Below are 24,271 nucleotides of genomic sequence, written 5' to 3' on the forward strand. Positions count from 1 at the left end.
TATATTCTGCTTTGATGTAGGTTTGGTCATCCTGTACCACGCAATCAAACTTCGTCAGCATCTTAATGTACAGCTTCCGCGATTGTTTATCTTGTTTTGCTTATCGTAACGATTTGAAGACACCAACTACTTGTAAGTCGACAGTCTAGCTCATTTTTTTAGCTCGATGCACGATTGTAGACGACACTCTCAGCTTGCTCAGCTTGACATCTCGGATGGAGAGTTCGGGGTTCCACTTTAAATAACTGATCACTCTTCGCGTCATTTTTGCAGGCTCCAGCTTTCAATTTTTCTTCGATCCAGTCTTCCAGGGTGTCGACAAACGTTTTCCAATCACTTTGATTACGTTGGTGACACTGGCCACATTCAACAATTTAGTCAACTTGGCATGCAAGTAGTTCGAATTTTCGCGATCGCGTATACTGCATCGCTCCTCTTGCTTTGTTGCCATTTTTACAACTGAAGAGAAAATATCAAAATGAAACAGTACGCATGATGCTACAACCATACATCTTTAAAATGAGAGATGTGTGGGTTTTTTTAATGTAAGGCTTGTTCGCGACAAAATCTGGACGCCGAAAAACACATATATCTCTTGAAATATTCAACCAAAAAATAAAATATTTCTCACAGGTATGTCTGTTCTATCTAAAAAGACGTAATTCGTTATTGAATTAAAAATAGAATCGAAAGAAATGCATGTTAGAAAAGTTATTTTATGCAGTTCAAACGAAAATCCGGGATGTCTTCCAAAATTGCCAATAGCAGGTATCCACCAAAGAAAAATATTAAAAATTGTGGAACAAATCAACTAAATTAGCGATTCCTGATATTTTTTTTTTTTTGATTGCTCGAAATAACTTTTCTAACACGCATTTCTTTCGGTGTTATTTTTGAAAGCTCTTATTATTATTATTATTATTATTATTATTATTATTATTATTATTATTATTATTATTATTATTATTATTATTATTATTATTATTATTATTATTATTATTATTATTATTATTATTATTATTATTATTATTATTATTATTATTTATTATGTATTTTTAGATAAAACAGACATGCAACCATTTATGTGAGAAATATATGATTTTTTGATTGAATATTTCATGAGATCGACTTTACGCTAAAAATAGGATTTTTTACATTACACTCAATAACTACGATCACGCAACTTCAAATTTGAATTTGTTTTGATTTTTACATATGGCAGTAGTAAGGGAAAGTCGTCGGTTGGCGGCACTGGTCGGTTGTCGGCACCCCTACGTAGCTTTTGACAGAAACCAGATATGGACATTCTGATAAATATTATTTGTGTTATATATTAGGCGATCTTTTTGTGCCGATTGCTGAAGCAAACAGACTCGAATGTTCTGTTCAACAACCAATATATTTTTTGAACAAGTGAAACTCTACTTAAAAGTTTTTTTTTATGATTTGCTTAGTGTTACAGAAAGAAGTAAATCGATCGAAAAAGTATGCGCGTTGAATATTTACGATGTGAATTTATTATATTTTGTGATTCAACGTTGAATGGCGCCGAAATATTTGTCACAAGTTTTCTTTTGATTAGTTTTCAAAAAAGTTACTAAAATCGGTTGTCGGCACCCAGACATGGTCGGTTGTCGGCACCCCATTTTTTGTGGCAAATGCTTTCAATAACCTAATCAATATGGGTATTTCGGAACGGGCTTTACGAATAGATACCAGAGATCGATCTTTGGCGCCATTCTCAAAACCAGGAAGGCGATTTCCGATTTAGCGTTTTACATTTACATGAAGAAAGCCCACCTGGTCGTGTTTTCACCGCTAGGTAGCACCGTATATACCAGATTATCACGACCAAATGATTTGGTGGGGGGAGCTCGGGGTTACCCTGTAGCCCCCCTCCCTCTTTGACTGACTTCTATCTGATCTGTCTGAAGCTTTGGTAAAAAAACTGGAGTGCCTGAAACTAACTCAATGGCAGTGAATGCGATCCGTCATTGCATTAGCAGTGCGTAATATTCGCACTGGTTTTTCACATACACATATTGTGGTTCTGACGAAGAATGATGTTCATAATGCCTTTGATGGTTGTTGAACTGAATAAATTTCCTTTTCCCTTTGAATCGTGCTGATCATCAGTCATATTTTTCCATTTTTAGTAAATTTGTTTGGGGTGCCGACAACCGACCCCATTTTTCAAAACGGTAAACAATTATCATTTTCTAAATTGTTAATAACTTTTTTTTAAGTTGACAAATGGAATTAAATTCTTCAATAAAATATTAGCTAAGGCCTCTAGCTTTCCATTGGTATGCTTATTCCCATATATTGTTAAATTGTAGTAATGTTGTGAGCCAAAAACAAAAGTGTGCCGACAACCGAGAGTGAATAAGTCCTACAGCGAAAAACTATTTGGCTACTACAGCGAAAAACTATTTAGGTTCAACAACGATAAACAGCAAGCCGAGAAAATCCATGTTCGATATAGTTTTTCTTTGAGCCTTATGAATTAGGCAACCTTGTTTTGGTATTTTTCCCAAAGTAGTCTTATTTGTGTTCTGAGAAAAATGCGAATAGGACTTTTATATTTAATAGGTAGGTCAGTTTATCCATCTTTGATAAGATATCCATTTCCAATATACTGAGGAGCTTTTTTTGTTTATTAAGGCTATAACTATAAGGTCATTCGCCTGCACTGAATAGTTTGTTCAACCAGTGGAAAACCTCACTTGAGCTTATTATGTGCTTGTTGTTTCTCTGGATAAAGGTTTTGTGTGCGCTAGCTGGTTTACCATGTTCACCTTTATTTTTTTCTGTAAATTGTATTCCGGGAGATCCAGAAATATTCCCACTGTCCTTGCTGTCATTCCACAACTTCTGGCTTCAATACACATAGTTTAAATACTTCTAGAAACGATAGCGTTATATTTTTGCATCAGTGCAAGAACAAGACATTTATCTACTGCCAATGACCGCAAGCTCCATAAAGATAGCAAATCCCTTAAAAAATGGGACACATATGCAATCATGGGAAGTCTACTCAACCTGAAAATTATCGATTGCTAAACTGTCAAACTAGTACGCTAATGTGAATTTTCTTTGAATTAAAATCAAATCTCAAAATAAGAGTAAATTTCAGAATTTTAGAAATATATAGATTATATACTATATACTTGAGTAAAGCTTGGCGCAAAGTACCCTTATTTTCAGATAACATGGACTTATTATCACCAATTGTCAAACAATCAAAAATATGGGCAAAAAGTACGAACACAAATAGTTGCATTACATTGCCAGGTTAATTTTAATTAATTATCTATGTCGTCCTATTTAAACATTTGATTGGTACATCACACTTTTCCAACAGAATTTAAGTTACAATGCTTTTGCGTATATTTTTTGTTTCAGTTTCATCGCCTGCTACGAATACTTGCAAGCAGTCTCTTAATCCTATATCCAATTTTTATATTTGTGTTGAATCAGTGAATAATACTATGTCAAATATCATTGTTTAATTTTGGCGTAAAGTAGCCCCCGATAACAGTATGTGTTTTTAAGTGTCTAGATTTTGTCGCGAACAAGCCTTACGACAAAAAATGCGTCAAGTTGAAGTTTGTTTGTTGAACACCCTTTATAATTCTAAATGACACTTATACTTCTACTGATTAAACGCGTTTATTTGTTTGTCATATGTTGTTCTACAAAAACCGCACATTAAACAATATTTTAAAAACGCGTTTAACGTGATAAAACTTTTTCACCAATTAAATAGAACACAAAATATACATTTTATACAAATTTCATAATTCTTTTTCTTCCAGACCGCACTACATTGGGCCGCCAAGCACGGTAGCGAAGACGTCGTTAAATTGGTAGCCGGGACTTTAAAGGCAGATGTCAACGCAAGAACGGTATTAATCATGAAATTATCACCAAATGTACGGCTATTGGAAGAATATTTTCTTTTCTTCTCTCTTTCTATCATACCAACTTGTTGGCTCGGCTCATCTCGTCTTTTCACAATACTCATTTGGGCAACCGAAAACAAAATTCGTAAAACCAACAGAATGGGGTGAGTAAACTGCCACTTGATCCTATCTTAATAACATAATCATGAGCTTTGGGAAGTTAGCCAACTGTGAATTTCCCACTGTGTGTTCCAGTGATCTACATGAGGCGCGCGCAGAACTTTGGACTGCGTGAAGCGAACCAGGCAAAATTAGCAGCGGAAACGTTTTACCTTCTCTAGCAGAAGCATCTTTAAAGGCAGTCGCTAATTAAGTTTATTCGAAAAGTGACCTCAACACTTTATCATCACAATCAAGCAGCTTGAATCTACCAAGCTTATTTACAACTAGAAAGAACTTCACCTTTCAGGCTGTCGATCATAATATAGTGACATAACCGTGGGCCTCTAATCGAATGGAAACTGAAACTGATGTCGGATAAAAAAGTCGCTAATTAGCTTTGATAATTTCATTAAGAAAACCCACGAGATTTCGTTCCGACGAGGTATCGGTTTCAACGTAAACCCTGTTCCGTCCAGCTTAAAGCGATGTTTAAAACCTGTTCAAGTATGAATGAAAGATTAATCTGAGAGCACTTCAAAGTGTTTGATCGTAAGCTCTCGGATGTCGGTTGTTGTTTTGAACTGTCCAACGAAGGGCACTCCTATAGCTTCTTTGCTAACCTAATAAGCCAAACATTGGGCTCTATCGTCAATCTTGTTGTTTGTGGCTGCCGCACTGCCATTAGTGATTGGTCAGTATGAAAAATCGAACGCATCACAGTCATAAAGATGGTCCACCATTGATACGCAATTAAAGGCTGGGATTTTATATACTAACTTATGGTTTAGGAGAACGAGTTCATTCATCAAATCTGAAACGTGCGTTGGCGTTTATCATCAGTTCGTCATCTTCTATTATTCTTTATTTTTTCATTACACTGGATTTGCCGACATCTGGATCGGAATAGAGGAGCGGTATCTTTTGACCGTAAATTATTCCAGAGAAGTCGTTTGTTTTCTGACGATTGGCTGTACAAGGCTACAATGGAGAGAGTTTTTGATTGGTTCGAGAAATCTTAGATATTTGCTTTGTTCCCATTTTTGGTCTATGCAGGAACGCTTCTGGCTACGGGGTCCTGATAACGTTGGCGCGTAGTTAAATCGATGTTGCGATAGGTTTGATTTGTTTGGTTGTTACTATTATTTTTGCAAACCGCGAGACAACTTTTGAATGAAACTTCCATGAGCTTATTCAAAAGTTATGGTCGCCTAACGAAGTGAAGTGTAAATTTCTATCGTAACTTAGCTTTAAAACCTATATTATTTCTGAAGCACTTACACTCCTGTTATTTTTCTAGTCTGAATATCTTGCAATTGGTAAATAGTAGAAACAATTCAGAGAATACAATTGATGCTTCTGTCTATTCTGTATTATTCTCTCTAATATTATGAAGATCGGTTGACTATATTACGAGTTTTTGCTAAACATGTAAACAAAAGTCGCACTCATACGTGTCATAGGTGTGTATTGATGACAAAATTTGTATGGCGTGTCATAATCGTGCACGGAAAATTTTCCATGGAAAAAAATCATCCATTATTAACTTTTATTTATATCTTTGGCTTTATTTGGTCTATAAACAATCGGTGAGGTGCATTTTAAAGGAAATGAGTCAGGGAAACTAGAAAAAATAATGATTTTTGGATACAGTGTTGCCAAATATGCTATATTTTTAGTTTAAAACTAAAATTACTTTTTTCTCACATTTCGTGTATTTTTATTTTGAAAATGATTTTGCCATTGTGTTTCTCAGACATTTTTACATAGAAAAACATCTAATCCATCAAGACAACTTGTGCCAATGCCCAGACACAGCCATTTTAAGCAAATATCACAGAATTTCTCAGCACGTTTCTCGCTATATCTCAGTAACCAATTAGTATATCAAAATTCCGAAAACGCCATTTTGTAGAGATTTTTTAGACCAACAATATGGCATATTTAACTCAGTTTACCCCAAAATGGCGTTTGTCATAAGATAGCACAACAGCGACGAGCTGTCAACTGTTGTATTTATTACTTGTAAGATATGCTTCGATTTTCTTTTTCTAGGACTGCACACTTAATTTACCATTTTAAATTTAGCTGTAAAACCTTTTAAAAGAATTTGAGAATTACGTGATTACGCATATTTTCGTATTAATCTGGCTTAAATTCCTTTTGATACCTACATCTTGACTATACTAGATATTAGGCTTTCAAAGAATCTTATAGGAACTAAATGTGTTCCCAAATTCAGGAATAACTTGTAATATATTCTAGAATTATCATGTTTTACAATTCTTATAGAAGAAATGTATAGAATTCACTCAAACTTTCAATACCCGAGCAAATTCTCAAAGGTACAAACACCGTAAAACCCCATAACATACCATGAACATGGTTCGCGCCAAATTTTACAACCATCAAAACACCATGAACTGGTCTCAAAAACCCATAAATACACCAGACTATGGTTTTTAAATGGGATCTTCCGGACCATGGCGATGGTGTTTCCATGGTTTGAACCCATACCAAACACCATTAAAATACCATGCAGTGGCGGTGGCTTTTCTTTTGCTCGGGTATCGACTCAGCTGGCCGATTTGGGACAATCTCTACGTGTGAATGTATGCGGCAAACTCTAATTAGTGTTTCTTAGCGATGGTTGAACCGATTTTGTCCAATTTCTATTGAAAGGCCTAACACTTAGATAGAACGCTATTAATTTTTTTTTTATTCCGACGTTTAGTCTCCAAGGTTTGTAAATTTGTATATGTAATAAAGGCATTTTTTGCAGTTTTTTTTAGATTAACTGTCGAAATTGACAACATAATGAAACGATCCATACATCTACAGAAAGCTTATACGAATTGGAATAAATCAAAAACAATTATAACATTAAATACAAGCAGAGAATTTGATGGGTGCAATATTTCTTTTGGTATTATGTTTTCACCGTTTAATCCCCTGCAAGTCAGATATTTTCATATTTTTTTATAAATTTATATTAAGATGATGCATTCAGTAGCTCTTAAGTTTGCGGAGACAACAAGTATCTATCTTGAATAGTTTGAAAGTTATATCAGGGTGTTTGTGAATAGTACATATTTAGTGTTCTATATAGTAATGACGAATTGCCAAAACCAGCTTATAACCATCGGATCGATTTGGTACACTTGGTCTTGGAAAATGAGAAACGAAACAAAAAACTTCAAGCAAGAAGAAACAAAGTTATACTAAACTCGTCCATAATAAGCTTCTTCGAACACTACACTGTACCTTCTATCATTATTCACTGTACCAAATTTTTGTTTGTTAAGGGGGTGGTCAGCTTTAGGGGACAAAAAAGAAATTGCTGGAAATTTTCTTTTGAAAGGATAAGTTCCAGCTTTTCGAAAAATTTTCGTTAAAGAATTTTACAAAACGGCGGAATTAAAAGGTATTTGGTGAAGCAATATGATACTGTAGTACCTAATTGGCGGGAAAATTGTAGCATGTTGTTTTGGCTGAAAACACTGAAACCACAAAAATTAGCAAATAAACATAAGTAATACCACCTTCATGATCCAGTTCATAATGTCACATTACTCCGCGTGAATATCCGATAGGATATCAAGATTATGCAAAGAGAAATTACGAACATCGTGACTAAGCTCGTGAAATCGTGATCATGAGTCACATTGCCCTACAAGAAATATCTACCTTCCTCAAAACGTGCAAATTCTCGGTTTCTTCAGTCGATGTTATTATAACAAATCAGTGTATTTCAAAATTATATACTGTAATCATAAAAAACGAAATACATTCAGGAAAATATTACTGAGTCATGTACTAGAATCTTTTTTAAATCCTGAATTTACTTCTTGATTAATAATTTAGTTTCTAATATAGGTGAAATATTGATAGCCATGATCCCAGCCAAACATTTGAGTGCATCGCCTCATATTTTTTGGTATGAAATATTTTTTTCTGAAAAAATAAATGGTTTCATAAATACGACATACAAGTCTATTTCATGATTTTAGGAGCTTGGTCACAATTTTTGTAATCGGGTTACATTACGAAATCGTGATTTTTTGATAAATTTATGTACATATTTCTTTCCATATGTAATGTACTTCTAAAAGTCTTCTGTACTGTCTACTCGCAAGTCAGTCCCACGTAATTATGGAATCTCATAGAACATGGGACTGCCTGAACTAATGGACTGATTTAAGATGGTTATACATTCCAGCATATTAGTATTTCTTTGCGATTTAACGAAAATGTTAAACTACCCGTGCAAAGTGTGAAATCGTAACACTAGCCATGGTATGTCTTGTGCGCTAAGAATCGTCTGCGTCTGTTGAAATTTAAGGTAAAGCTCCGCTACGGAATGTAGAACCGAGACTTTATATTGTATTGCTTGTGATCGTTTTGGTCGTTTGAACAAAACAAAATAGAAAACAGGGAAACAGTTTCAGGGCAATTTCCCTAAAACAATTTCTGCTACTGTTTTTACTCTTTGGGAAGTTTAAATTTCTTGTTTATAACAAAATAACTATTCAATTTGATGTTTTGCCACATAAATATAAGCATAAAAAATTTCTGGGAAACGTAAAGTATGCAAGGACAGTAGATGCGATCAAAATTTGATATTATATTTACAAACATAAAGATTTCAATTTGACATCACAATATGATTTCTACTTTCTGCAATATTAACGTTTGTCTTTTGTCGTGCCATGGGTGTACCGAGAGAAAAAAAATCTGGGCGGGGGCTCGATTTGGGGGGTTTAAATTTCGATTTTAAAATGAACATTTCAAAATATTCATTGGTTCACTTGTTCAAAAGCCCAGGTTTGCCCACACACACTCTAGTCCAGACCGCGGTCAGATTAACAGCGAGGACCTGTGGAGATGTAGAAGTTGAACCAGTGTTGCGGTACGGCTTCATATCTCCTCTAGAGGAACAGTTTTCCCCCCTTCTTTACCTATCCCTGGCCCGGGTACATCTTCAAGAGTGCTCAATTACGCGCATTCAAAGTCTATAGTATGCTAAACAGCTTTGCCTTAGGAAATAATGGTGCTGAAATCGTCAGGGCTTTTCATAATTCGATATGCCGAATAAAATACCAAATATCATTTTGCCTACACTGCCGGTGTCCCTAGAAGAATGCTATCAAACTGAAACAGCGCGTTTTTATTATTTTTGTGATCAGATATTGCTTTTTAGAGATATTCTAGCACAGCATTCCTTTGGCAAAATTGTTAAGCACTTCCTGTGCTTTTGGGTCTTTAGAAACGAAAATGTATACTGCATAATAATCGCAAAGCAGTTCCATAAAGATAGGAAATCCCATAGAAAATGGGAGAAACATCCGACAATGACAAAGTTTTAACTGTTGGTACCAAGCTCCACGTAGGCAACTATGGCTAAGCGTAAGCAGACTCGTCAGTAGTAGAAAATTTCAAAAGTATTCTCTGAAAGTCTCAAAAAAAATCGGGACTATTATTAAAAGACGTAATTAAATTTAAACGAAATCATTTTTAATCTGCACCGCCCATTAAAATCTAAGTGTGTGGCATTGAGAAAACAGCAAGTCGAGAAATACGCTGTTCAAGATTTACATTTTCATTGAGCCTTATGGATGGGACAACCATGTTTTGGTATTTATCTTGATATTTTATAAACAAAGCTAGTGGTCTTATTTATGCATTGAGAAGTCAAGGTGGTTTAGAATACAAGCCAACAGATAACACATTTTTAGCAAAAATCCATATGGGACTATTATGCTTTAACAGGCAGTGCATGCAACACATAAAACTTTACAAGCGTTTATCTTGAAACATAAACATCGAAGTCGGTACCATGAATATCTCAATAATGGATAAAGCTATCCCTTTTGTTTGTTTTTGTTGAAGAGCTTGTGAAAATAAAATTTTTTTGATATAATTAAAGACGATTTTTTAATGCAAAAATGATTTTTTAATGCTCATCAATTTGTAAATAATTTTGTATATACATTGTAACTGCAATAAATAAGCATGAGCATGATGCTACTCCATGATTGTACAGAACAAGCGAATTGCACAGAGAATCAACAAATGTAGCCTAGGAGTAGCTATCCCGCCTCAATGTGCACGTTTCGAGAGTTCTACACTTTGAAATGTGAATAATGGTGCCGGCCACGTCCTTAGAGTCATCGGGAAAGAAAAGGAATGTAAGTGTAACTACAATGCTGACATAAATTGAAAAAAACTGTTCATAATTTTATGCTTTGCATTCTTTTAGAAGTAAACAATACACTCAGGTTTTTTTACGCGGGGGATACGAGCCGCGTAAATGAAAACCGCGTAAATTTCAAAATCCGCGTAAATGAAAACCGCGTAAATTTCAAAATCCGCGTAAATGAAAACCGCGTAAATTTCAAAATCCGCGTAAATGAAAACCGCGTAAATTTCAAAATCCGCTTAAATGAAAACCGCGTAAATTTCAAAATCCGCGTAAATGAAAACCGCGTAAATTTCAAAATCCGCGTAAATGAAGACCACTTAAATTTAAGATAAAGGGAACCTCATTGATGGATACCGCGTAAATTCCAAAATCCGCGTAAATGAAAACCGCGTAAATTTCAAAATCCGCGTAAATGAAAACCGCGTAAATTTCAAAATCCGCGTAAATTTCAAAATCCACGTAAAAAAAACCGCGTAAAAAAATACCGCGCAAAAAAAACCGCGTAAAAAAAACTTGAGTGTATTATGAATTGTCGCATGAGCTCCCTGTTATTCTGGCCAGTACTGCAACATTCTTATCTTTGTGACATAGTTTTATGTTTGATTTTAATTTTACAAATCACGTTGAACTTCACAAATCACGTAACCTATTTCCAAAATGGCGTTTGTTTAAAAGTTAAAAAGTGCAATTTTTGGCACTGCACTTAGAATGTACATATTTCATGTAAAATTAAACAAGACAAAGTTATATTTCGCCATTCCTTGAATTACGGTTTGTTATATTGTGTCAAGTTTGGAATAACATCAAAGATAAAATTCATATTTTTAGTGTACAGCTTTATTGATGAATCAAATGTGCTTATGGAAGTATTTTATCAACTGGTAGTACTGAAATAGGTTCGTTACTCTACACTCTCGTTATCTTCACGAAATCGGATGACGCTACGTTCAAATAAACCCGTTCCAGCCAACAAAACAGTTTTTTGATTATTATGTTCAACAAAGTATGCATGCATTATCAGAAGATAATGTCGAATGAATCCCAGCAAAGTAGCAACCACACAAATGCTCGATTGCTCGTGATTTTGCGCGTGTGACATTGTATGCGATTCAATTTTGTCTTTTTTTCATCGAGAAACGTTGTGGTAGGTAGCTCCCATGAAAACGATGCAAAAGAATGCTCACTGAAAATTTTCAGACAACACGACTTTGGGCAACAACATCACCGTCTGTTCGGTAGTAGGTATGGTATTATGGTACCTACCAACGGGCTCTGGAGACATCAGATAACACAAAATATTCGGTCACGACTTTCTGATCCAAGACAGGGGGCAACATACGGAAATTAAGATTCAGCAAAAATAATTAAACAATTTTATTCCAAACAAATTAGTTTTTAATTCCAGAGAGAGCAATATTTCCGTTTTATGATTGCTCACGATCTGCTGTGGACATCGTCTTGTGTAAGGTTGAAGGTTTGATAAGACTCGGTAAAATATACCCATTCGAAGGTCAATGTTAAATGTTGTAACTAAATGGATGCATACGAAAGTTATTTTTTCAATAGAAACGAACAAACAGCAAATGGCGAAGGCTTGTGTATGAGCAATAAAATTATTAATATATGCATGCATAATTCTCTCTGCTATTCAAATTAGTCACACATAAACAATTAGAATAACGTGTGTTTGGTTACTTACATTGAGAGCCGTTTTCCTCTTCCACTATTGCCATTCAATGTTCCAAGCACCGGTCGTTTCAAATACCTGGTTGTACAAGTAAGCGCCACCGATGATTGATTGTGGGAATGCTTTTCTTATCGTGGGCAAACCAACATACTTTTAGTTTCGTATCCGCGAACAGTTATAATATGTACCGAGTGTTTATTCCAAGACATATGATAATCATTGCTACCATCCAGACGGAAACATTCAATAAATCCATCCCACTCTTACGTCACGTGTAACATGTGAGCTTTATATCTTTATTGAAATATATCCTCGCGAACAGATTGCCGATAGGATTGAATCCAATAACTCTCACGCGCGCACGATTATTGAGTTATTTCAAAATCAATTCAACCCACCAGGAGGTGAACTGATGAACCGATGGAAAGAGGCTGGTTTTAAAGTTCGCACTTCAGACATATAAAAAATCTATGGGGTTAAATTTTACTGCGAACCTTTTTTTTTGCAAGGTTACAAATGCTGCAGGAAAAAAATTAGTTCCACTCATCAAAGGATCTGTGACAGCATGTATACAAAAGTGAGATGTGTTCGCTCATACGTGGCCATACGCACTGATAGGAGCAATTGGCAGCAACAGCTTGTTCATTGAATTTTTAAGCATAGCCGATCGCTACCATATCGGGCAGTTGTTATTTCTTTACTATGCTGGAGCGGAATGTAACGTTCGTCAATATGGCGCGCGACATGTTGGCTAGAGTATATCACTACCGGTTGAGTGCGTTTTAAAACATATTCATTTTACCGTTTAACCATTGCAAGTTTACGTATCGACGTTAATCGAAAAAACGCTTTTAAATCACCTTTCTGTGTCATATTACCATTCTTGTAAAACAAAATGTATTCATTATGTTCCAAAATTGATTATATTGTGTTGTTATATTGCATTATTTTACATATAACTATATACGCTATTTAAATTACACGGTGCTACAAAATTTTAAAAAACGAATAAACTTTTTAATTTTTTTCTAGTATAGGTTGTAGATTTGGTCAAATCTTATAGACGGAAATCAAATCGTAAACTGTATCCGGTTAGCGCTGGTTGCCATTCATAAATATAAGAATGTCTCGTGTAACAAACGCAAATCTAACCGTCGAACGTAGAGTCCAGATGGATGAAATCAGACATGCAATCGACCGCGGGATGTCCATAAACGCAACTGAGGCTAAATACAGAAATCCTGCGGTATATTTTATATACGACTTCAAAAGTTTTGCATAAAAAGGAATCACGGTGCTATTCGTAGATTGCATACTAACGTTTATCATGTTGCCTATAGGTAGTTTGACTCATCTTGCTTGTGAGATAAATGAGCGGAAAGGAACTTTATCTGTTTTGAGCTCAGTAAACCAATAGCATGAGAATCGTCATTGCCGAACACGACGATCTCATCGATACTTAGGATAAGGTAGGAAATGTTGACGTAATTTTCCCATCAACAATGCACTTGGATGACAAAGTGCATATTAGCCCGGAAGAAATCTGCAACCTTATTCCAATAAATATATACAACTTTTTCTGAACAAGACCTAGATCGCGATTATTTTGCTTTTCTTCCAGAATTTCCTATAGATATTGGTGTCAGTTATGTCATAGTGGAGGACATTTTCAATGCTCTAAAGCATTTGGATTCACCAAAAAGTGCTGGCCCTGATGGAATTCCACCAATATTTATGAAAACCTAGCAACCGAGCTTACAACTCCCATTGTTCTGGCTTTTTAATATGTCTTTACAATCTGGAGAGTTTCCTTAAACATGGAAGAGCTCTTTCTTAGTACCTGGGTAAAGTGCCTATTTTCACCATACTAAGCAGTCTGCCTCTCTAATTCATTAATTTCTCAGCCTACAATCAATGGAATGCCTAAAAATTGACATCAACAGCTTTGCTTCGTTGTTAAAAACCAATATAATAACACAAAAGCGCTGACAACAGTGAAACTCTTGTGTTTGAGCGCAACAAAAACTCAAATCGAGTGCCCCTATTGTTTCGCTACCATTTGACTCAATGCGTTGAACAAAGATGGCAGACACTGCTCTAACCAACGGCTTCAAATGGGTAGGGTGACAATAGAAACATGGCGAAAATGGGCTCATCACCTTATATATAAATCTGGGAAAAAATCTGACGTTTGCATTTATCGTGGAATAGCCGTTATCTCCAGCATTCCCAAACTTTTTGAATTAATCATTAACGAAAAAATATTTCTTCAAATAAAAAACAGAATTACTAACCTCCAGCATGGCTTTTTCAAAGGTCGAACGATCCATACTTTGTATGTAGCACTTTTAGAACTTTGTATGACATATATTTTAGCTGAAGTAACAAAGTTATTATCTCTTTTATTTGGAAAGTTATGAACGATTTTTATAGGAAAATACACCATTTTTTAAAATAAATTTATTTTTTTACAGAAATAACGCATCCGCGGTTTTTTCAATAAAAACTACCAAAGCTCCGATCTTCCAAATGAAATTAAAAGATTGAAAATCAATTTGCAACCTTGGAAGATATAGTTTTGAAAAAAAACATTTTTGTTTTAAAAATCGCCTGTAACTGTGCAAACAAAAGAGATAGGAACTTAAATCCTTCGGCAAAAATGTGCATTTACAAAAGTTCTAAAATCCTCTACAGCAAAGCATTTGCGAGAAATCGACACATAAAATAATATTTATAGAAAACCAATTTTGCTAGAGCCACCCTACCCTAAATATTGCAAAATTAATAACACATGAATCATTAGAGATAGCCATATAGTTTCTTCAGAAAAGTTGTTTCAATTTGATTAATTTATATCTTTGTAGTAAATTATGTAGCTGAATTTTACATATCTTAAAAGTTGATATTTTGAACACCCTAACCATAAGAACCACCCTAATACAACTAATATAAAAAATCGTCAAGGAAGTTCTAAAAAAGTTTGTCGAAGATACTATATATCTAAAACCAACGGTTTGGGCGCAAACAGTTTTGTCTTCCTAAATACAACTTTGGGACCATAGTGCAATGGTTAAAAGACGGAATATATCCAGAGCCGCTTTTCTTGGAAAGCTTTTAGTCGGTCAAATTAATGCTCCACGCATTCTTTCGCAAATCAACATAAATTTTCCCCCTAGAAGCTTAAGATCGTGGGACTTCTTGAGAACTGATTTGCAGCGCACTGAGTATGGCCAGAACGAAACCATAAGGGCAATGTGTATAGTATTTAATAGTTTTTATGAACTTTTTGATTTTGTATCCATTGATGTATTTAGGATTAGACTTAGACGACAAACGTAGTATATAAGTAATGATTGACAGTGATATTTTATAGTAATTGTGTGTAGTTTAAGTGAATTGTAGTTTAGTGAGATTTTGTTAAATATTTGTGTACTTCATTGTTCCAAAGAAGATTAGGGTTTTACGCGCATTTGAGGATTGCTGCTACTCCTCGAATGGGCTTTTCCCAATCCAAAATTTTCATGTAGACTATATTAGGTCGGATAAAATTTAATAAATAAATAAATCGGAGTGATGCTGATCCGACTGTGCCGTGAATGGATTTGATATATCACGTTTTTTTTCACTTGATCGCACACTAACCTGGAGCAGCTTCATCATTTCCTCCAAGGTAACCAAAGAATTTCAATTTTGAACAGTAACTCCAGTAGTTGCGTTCAGGATATCGTCTCAATCGTAATCATGATTACCAGAATTTAGGTTATCCAAGGTTGATTCAGGAAAAAATCATTCAAAAGAAGTTGTTATTGTATAAACTGATATACGTGAGTTATCAAATGATTCAATACTGTGTAGGCCATCAAATCGACATCTTCTGACAACTGTTTTAGGGCAGATATACCTACATGCAATCAATCAGGTATGAAAACTTTTATATTTATTGTTTTATTTTCAAGAAAACAAGTCATTTTTTTAGGTTTTATGTATTCCCGAGATCACGGGATTTCCCGGGAATTTTTTTATTTATTTCCCGAATTCCAGGAAATTCAAAACCGTCGGGAAATCGAAACTCTAGCATGGGATAGTTAGTTTCCGAGTATACGAACACTCAGAACAAAAAGATATTTAGTTATATCTTTCTTGTGTTTAAACTCTGGATAGCCGGCCATTGAGTGATTTACTTTTTCCCTAAACCGTAGCAATTTGAACTCCAAACAGCCAACAGTGGGAGTATTGCTAAAATGTGGGCTAGTCTTATATCTCCAATAGTTTGAGAATTTGGTAGTAGGTAGAAGCAGACGCGTTTACATTTGGATCAGACTTTTTTTCATTTATTTATTTGTCTTTTTAGCGGGCTGAGCCCGATGTATCATGTATCATCATAACCTTGTTAAATGCCTCTCTCCTCGTTTATACTACCTGCTTATCCCATTTAACATAATACTTGTTTTGCCATTTGACGGTCACTTGGATATCAATTGTGTGGACCCCTGTCAATTCAGTAAAACTCGCGCACTAAACGGAATAACATAATCGCAGAATCACCCCTGATGATAACATCATAATTACCTTTGGATGCGCGTAATTTTCTCTCAATTTTTACGCTCTAGATGGAGGTCAGCTATAAAAATAATAATGTTGCTTCTCAGTTTTGCACGAACCAGCGGGAGCTAGGCCTTAAGGTTGCACAGAGAATGCGCAAAATTCGCAAACGAAAAAAGCAGTTTTTTTCCACACCGTATGTCAGATCTTCATAAAAATCAATCAGCGTATGTAGAATGTTGTTACAGTACTGCTGATTGATTTTTATGAAGATCTGACATACGGTGTGGAAAAAAACTGCTTTTTTCGTTTGCGAATTTTGCGCATTCTCTGTGCAACCTTAATCCCACGGCACTGTCATCGATGTTACGCTGCACTGTCATCGATGTTACGTTATATTCGTATTGGAATATTGGTTGTTTGGGGGACGTTCATAAACTAAGAAATAAACAGCCTAAAACACTTCACCTCCAAGCATATAGCAAATTGTTGTTGGTTTTATTATCTCCGATCCACTAGTACGTCTAAAATTCATTTTTAGTTTTTATCTCGATCAATCATGTTACGTCACGCTCTTTCCCAACTATCAATACGCGACATCATGTATGAACGGCCCCCTGGTGATATATTAAGAGCAGACAATCCAATGAAAAATAGGATTGACAAGATTTTAGTGCGCTTTTTGCACCTTGTGTCACATCTTTATGTTTGTTATACATACGACGAATACCAAATCATGTGATGTGATGGTGGGAAGATTAGAGAAGCAACCCTTTATATTTGTGAATATATAATTTGCGCCACAATCTATTCAAAAACGTCCGTTAAATAAAGTAACTGTTATATTTTATGGACATATCGTCATATTCCTCACTTATTCGTCTTACCTTCACCGTCTGCACGTTTAACCCACAGTCTAATAAAGTACAGATATTTATTCAGTTTCTATTTCATTAAACCTTGAACCTATCAAAACTGAACCTATCAAAAACTAAATATATGCTGTTTCGTTCATCTAGAAGAGCTATAGGCGTGCATCCAGACCCAAGAATGGGACAGTCTGTAATTCAGGAAACTAACTGCTTCAAATATTTAGGACTTCACTTAGACCCCACACTCTCCTGGATTGAGCATATAACATCTATAGAGAGAAAAGTGGCATCGTTATGTGGGGCTATGCGTAAAGTATGCTCTTTTGTTCCCCAGCATGTACTTCTAAAATTTTATTATGCGCACATACACTCATTGCTAAACTACCTTGTATCTATGTGGGGCCGTGCCAGTATTTCGAATCTGAAAAAGCTACAAACGCTTCAAAACAGATGTCTTAAAATTACCATTTATGTACCCTACTATTTTGTTATACAATAATAATGCCCATAACATTTTACCTTTGCTTGGGTTGACTAACTACCAAACAATAATGTACATCCACAATGCTTTGCATAATACTATTGCTCATAATAATCTAGAATTTACGACAGGAATTCGAGCTCACAGCACCAGACAAGCCAATCATTTATTATGCTCCAGAGTATCCACGAACCTTGGTCAAAGACGCATTTCTTTCATCGGACCTAAGTTATTCAACCAGCTTCCTACTGATTTAAAGCAAATAACATGTCGCACTCGTTTCCAAGCAAAATTGAAACTAATTTTAAAAAATAAAATAGGAGAATTTTTAATATAAACTTCGTTCACCACCAATCGAGCTTATTCCTTAAGATATAATTGGTTAACATTATTTTAAATAAAAACAATTGATAAGTGCATTTTTTATAGCAATAAGTAATAAATAAATTTAAATTATTATGAGCTTCTTGCAAAGCTACGATGGGACCCTTAAAAGGATTCTTTTCCGCTGGGTACTCGCCGTAGCTTCTTGTCAAATTTTGTGTTTTGTCGGTCTCGTATTGTTTTTTTTTGTTCTCAGCGTTTCCGCGATTCGTAACTTTGTTTTGTTGTGCTGACCTTTTTTTTGTACGCTGAGAACTGATGTGTCCACTACCAGAGGGCTCCGTTTGTGAGCTTTTTGGTGTGGGGGTAAGAGGCGGGCTATTAAAAAAAGGGGTACTCTGTGATTTTTATAACATAATTCACCTGGAATCTTTGAGAACAGCACGTTGAATTATAAAGTATTAGATTTTGGAAAAAATCTAATTTTGTAGTATAATATTTGCGTAGAATTTATTTGTCTTACCTTCAGGTCCCCTACAGCTAACTTACGTTTTAGTAAATTAAAACATGTAAACTAGAAACCAAGTCAACTTGTTCCAATGTTGGCGATGACGGCATTTAACGTTTTCAAACAAAATTAAATAACAAATCTTAATTTCGCGGAATCACGAAAATAAGAAAAGAATATTTCCGAGAATCTGGAATCTCGGAAAGTGTGCCAATTCTGGGAAGCTCTACATCATTTAAATAGAATATTATTAAGTATGATTCCAGCAAAACATCGTTGACAAGTATTTATAAACAATTAATTCATTTATTGGGTTTGACGTAAGTTTTAAAACCAAGATTTTTTGGTGGTATCCAGAGGGAAAACACATCGAGGTGGTGAGTTAAACGGAAGCAAATATGTCAAAAAATCACCCCAAATCAGCAGCAATTGGGTATCCAACCCAATGCACTAACCTTTATACTATCCCTGGCCTATGGTCTTCTTTCCTTTTTGGTTTTTAATAACATGTGTGAAATGAAAATAAAATATACCCAGCGTAGTTATAGTACATAGCTAATAAATATTTCTCCTAAAAGCCGTGAGCAGAATTCAAAGTTTTCCCATCCGTACGCAAAAATAGACGATATTTCACCTACTTCGACCAGCAATAGAAAAACAAGCTTGTGATATAACGTTTTTTGCTGACCAACCTTTCGCGACATGTTAGCATCCGACCTCATCTTAATAGAAAATATTTGCGCGCCTAAAACAAACAGTCGAAAAACTTTAAAAAAAAACTTACAAATGAGTTGATAATGATTCGTAGAACAAAATAGTGCCGAAATGCATAGCATTAATTACTATAATAAATTAATCGTTTTCCATAAATCGCGAAATTATCGCGCTTCCATATCGCATTGTCAGCAACTTATCGAAATTTTGTGATAGTGCCTACTAAGGAAGAAAAGTTGTGCGATAAACTGCTTTTCGTGAAAATGAGTGTACATTCCAACCTATTGTTGTGAGGCAAAGCTAGAAGTTAGTCATAATTGGGTTAAGGCACAGTACAAATAGTGATGAGACGTCATAAGATATTACGAGAAAGGGAGCACTCAGATGCTGTTGACCGAAAATTGCAGAAAATCTTGTAAGTCTTTGGTTAGATTGATTTATTTGAAATAGAAGTGAAAGGATTTCCGGTGTCCGGAGTTTACGAACCCGCATACTTGTTGGTGTAAAAGTGAGATGGTCTCAACTGGCATGTGTATGGGCGTTGATGCGTACGACAGTGTGAACGAGGGAACATTTCAAAACGTTTTGAGTTGCTGTTGAACTTTATTTATTTATGTTTCGAATACAACCGCTCGAAGTTGGCAAGTGAAAGAAGGTGGTATACGGTATACCAAAGTGGGGTTGGGCTCTTTCCCCACGACTTGATTGTACTTTGGCGATGTTTAGCACGCCATACCATGATGGTTGTATACTTTGTTCCGTACCTACGCAGAACCAATGGTATAGACCAGCTTAGCACGAGATAGATAGAGAGAGAAAGATCAGTTTATATGATCCGTGCAAGTTCCGAGAGCCACATCACAGCAACGACAGACTCATTGATACGTTATAACGCTGGGAACAACAACTAACTATATTGTTCTAGATTTTCAATTTCCTATGTACAAGATCCACATCGGTGGCTTTCCAGACTAAGCTTGGATGCTGGAAGTAATACTGAAGCAATAACGTATCCGCATAGGAGAGAAAATATCCATAAACAGAGCCTTGTATAACAAAACTAAACTACACACATCAAATTCGTTCCATAGAGCAACACGCAGTATACCTTCGCCCATAGATGAGGCATTGAATCGAAGTTTAAGTTTCATTATAATTTAACCCGGGACAAGACCGTTAATTGATAAGTGGTGTTGTAGTGCTTCTTGAGCGTGCCACATGAGGAGGTATTAATTTTGCACGTTTACATCACGCTTCGGTACACATTCTAATGGGAAAATTGCGATCCTGTTTGTCATCTGTAAATATTTAGCAGCCCATGCAGGCAAAACCAGACGCTATAAGGAGTATTACAAATATATGAAAGCATCTTGAGCGCCACGAGACAATGTTATCCTCATTAGATGCATTATTACTGTTTTGTGGAGTTGCTTTCAAAAGTTTGTGATCAACTTTGCAATACTATTCTTCTAGTCCGATAGAGTATTGAACCCATTTTTATTCAAATGCTGTTATCATTCTACCCACTTGTAGGCGATCGATTGGAGCAGTGTCTGTCGTCTTTCTCCAATGCTCAAATAGTGGGATGAACATCCAAATTTTTATGTTTGACTTTGATGTTATACTGTTTCTCATGAACACATTCCATTGATTTTAGGGTCGTGTAATAAACGAAATAGTTCTGCATACTCCCTACCCCGATCCGACGATACAGAGAAAGGGAGCTGGTTGTCATATATTCGAGTCCCAGTCAAGAAGGATTCTTAGTGCTAGGAGGATCATATCATTAGCCCTATTCTTCGAAATGGTTACGAAATCTTTCAAAACAGAAAGCCATGTCCTTTACCATCTATTTGCTTTTGATTTTTGAGGTATTCGAAATAAGGGTAAAAAGCGGTGCATTTCACATCAGATTTACACTACTATCCTTCTGTTTTTCTAAAAAAAATCACGTACTGCTTAGAGAACAATAATCAGCATGAATGTTTTACTTCAATGTGACATTTTTGTTTTGTCAAGTTAGGGTTTTTGAACTCTTAAATTTATTTCTACATTTTTATTTCAAATTTCGCTTAATTTTCAGAACTACGTGAACTCAATGCAAACGCGTGAACGTTAATAATAAAAGTTACGTTATTGTATGAGTTGTGATTTTTTTTTGTTAATTAATTTATGTATTCTGCAATGGTAAATAAATTTAATTTTACAGGAACCAATTTATTTTATAAATATTCAGAATCATGTGAAGGATGTTGTGTAAAAATGTCACGACGGATCTCAAAACATTTTCAGTTAAAACAATAAAGCAAGACAACTTCATAGTAGACGCCTTGTGTGTGATTGAAGAATGTTGTTGCAGTGAAAAACGAAATCTGCTGTAATATAATGGAGATTATCGAGCAGTTCCTAGATATAACCAAACCAGTATTGTACCAACCCACGATTACCGTGCGCGAATACTGTGCGGATGTTCACGCAATTATCTCTTTAGGGTTTCCAATATGCGTGTTTGCACCGCACTATACTTCACTGTGTCTCATCGGCTTAACAAAACTTCTGGTCTAACGTAGCATAACGTTTGACCAGTCATTTAATTGGAAACATAAATGTAAGTGGTCCAAAAGGGGATAACCTCCATGTTTTTTTTCGAATTCAACATTATTGCATGCTCTAATAGTTCTAAGTAATCCAAGTGGACTACCATTTGAGAAATTTAAAAAGAGTTTTCATATATTTTACAATTAGCAAAGCTGACCATGGAGGTAACCCCAGTACTATCTGGCGTCCCAATGTTGTATCTTGGGGAAATGCGAGGTTTCCGAGGTTTTAAGAAACAATAGTCTATCGATTCGCCTATAGTAAATGTTATGTTATAGCTCACATATCGGTGAACTCGATATTATACTGATTTTTGTTGAATTGCATTGTACGTTGACGTTTCGGCCCAAACACTTGTTCCTGAAGGTGAGTGCCGCTCACATACTGGCTATGTATGGCTAACTTCTATCTAACACACACACACACACACACACACATATATATATATATATATATATATATATATATATATATATATATATATATATATATATATATATATATATATATATATATATATATATATATATATATATATATATATATATATATATATATATATATATATATATATATATATATATATATATATATATATATAATATATATATATATATATATATATATATATATATATATATATATATATATATATATATATATATATATATATATATATATATATATATATATTTCTTGCACGTAAAAGTGTCATGTCTTTATATGGAATGTTGACCGAGCAATAAGGGATCAAGAGAAAAACGGTACATTGTAGTAATAACATTGAAAGAAAAACGTGGAATCAATTGTTTTCTTTTCGTTATAGAATTATGGTGTCTTCAGAAAAATTGCTATATGGCACCTAGCGCTTTATTTGGTTGAATCATACTAGTTCGGAATTCAATCACTACGGCGGCGCTGTTATCAACTTTTTCATAAAGTTAGATAGAAATGTGGTGTCTCCGAGAAACTTGTGAGTTGTATCATTTTAAATATTCTTCTAAGGGAGCTAACTTTGTAGGTCCTGTATGTTTCGAGATAGAGCATGTTTTGGTTAAAAATTTTAATTGGGGTAGAGTGATCGGTTGCCGGCACTGGTCGGTTGTCGGCACCCCTATGTAACTTTTGACAGAAAGCAGATATGGTCATACTGACAAATTTTATTTGTGTGTTATATTCGCACGTTATTTCTTCTGTTCTACAACCAAAACATTTTTTGAACAAGTTAAAATCAACTCAAAAGTTTTTTTTTAACATTTGCTTAGTGTTATAGAAAGAAGTAAATCGATCGAAAAAATATACGCATTGAATATTTGCGAAGTGAATTTATTCTATATTGTGATTCAACATTGAATGGCGACGAAATGTTCGCCACAATTTTTTTTGGTTCCGTTTTGAAAAAGATTACTAAAATCGATTGTCGGCATCCAAACATAGTCGATTGTCGGCACCCCATTTTTTGTGGCAAATTATGAATTCTCTATAAACCAATCAATATGAGTATTTTCGCAAAAGGCTTGACGAGTAAATGCCAGAGATTGATTTTTGACACCATTTTAAAAACCAAGATAGCGACATCCGGTTTAGCGGAATTCTCTATATCCCAATCAATATGGATATTTTCGACACGTTTTTAATGGGTCGATGCCAATAATCGATGTCTGATGCCATTTTGAAATCCAAGATGGTGACATCTCTATTCTAAAAGCACCCAGATTGAAGGTTTTCCAAATTGTCTACAGTAAAAATCCGTCACATCTATTATGACGGATTTTTTACTATGGCTTCGACATGTTGGATTTTTGTATGGTGACGAATATCAATTTTGGATATGGAGACATCTTACTATTACAACCTTTACAAATGAGAAATATCCACATTGTACGGTTTCATATGATAACGCGCTAAGGAAAAGTTAGCATTTTGAAGTCTCCGCCATCATTGTTTTAGAATGACGGCGAACATCAAGTTTTGAGCTCTATAGATAATCTCGAAACCCAGCATTACCCAAGTAACCATCAATTATGTACTAGTATATATAGTAAAGTAACATTTTATTTGGATTTCTGATGCTTATTGCAGCATATTAGCATTTTCATGTATAACTAATTCAAACTTGCTTTCAATAAACTATTTTAAAATTTCTATTTTAAAACTAATCAGCATTTTGAAGGGAGAAAAGCCGTAAAAAATATGTTCATGGCACAGCAATAATGGAGCGGTCTATTGCCCAAACCGGTTCTTAAAAAGCACTTTCCATGCCTAATGGTTACTTGGGT

The 24,271-nt window shown here is 35.0% G+C and overlaps 1 protein-coding gene across 1 annotated transcript in view; it reads left to right on the top strand.

The window, feature by feature from the left end:
- The window catches only part of LOC131687864 (uncharacterized), a gene marked incomplete at its 5' end in the record, with an annotated part of 88,903 nt that overhangs the window by 46,565 nt on the left and 18,067 nt on the right, over positions 1 to 24,271 (top strand). Inside the window, 2 exons of the mRNA XM_058971950.1 lie at positions 3,819 to 3,908; positions 4,064 to 4,069. Of these exons, the coding sequence (XP_058827933.1) occupies positions 3,819 to 3,908; positions 4,064 to 4,069 (96 nt within the window). The remainder of the gene's footprint in view (positions 1 to 3,818; positions 3,909 to 4,063; positions 4,070 to 24,271) is intronic.

The sequence above is a fragment of the Topomyia yanbarensis genome, chromosome 3, assembly GCF_030247195.1.
Source record: "Topomyia yanbarensis strain Yona2022 chromosome 3, ASM3024719v1, whole genome shotgun sequence".
NCBI lineage: Eukaryota > Metazoa > Arthropoda > Insecta > Diptera > Culicidae > Topomyia > Topomyia yanbarensis.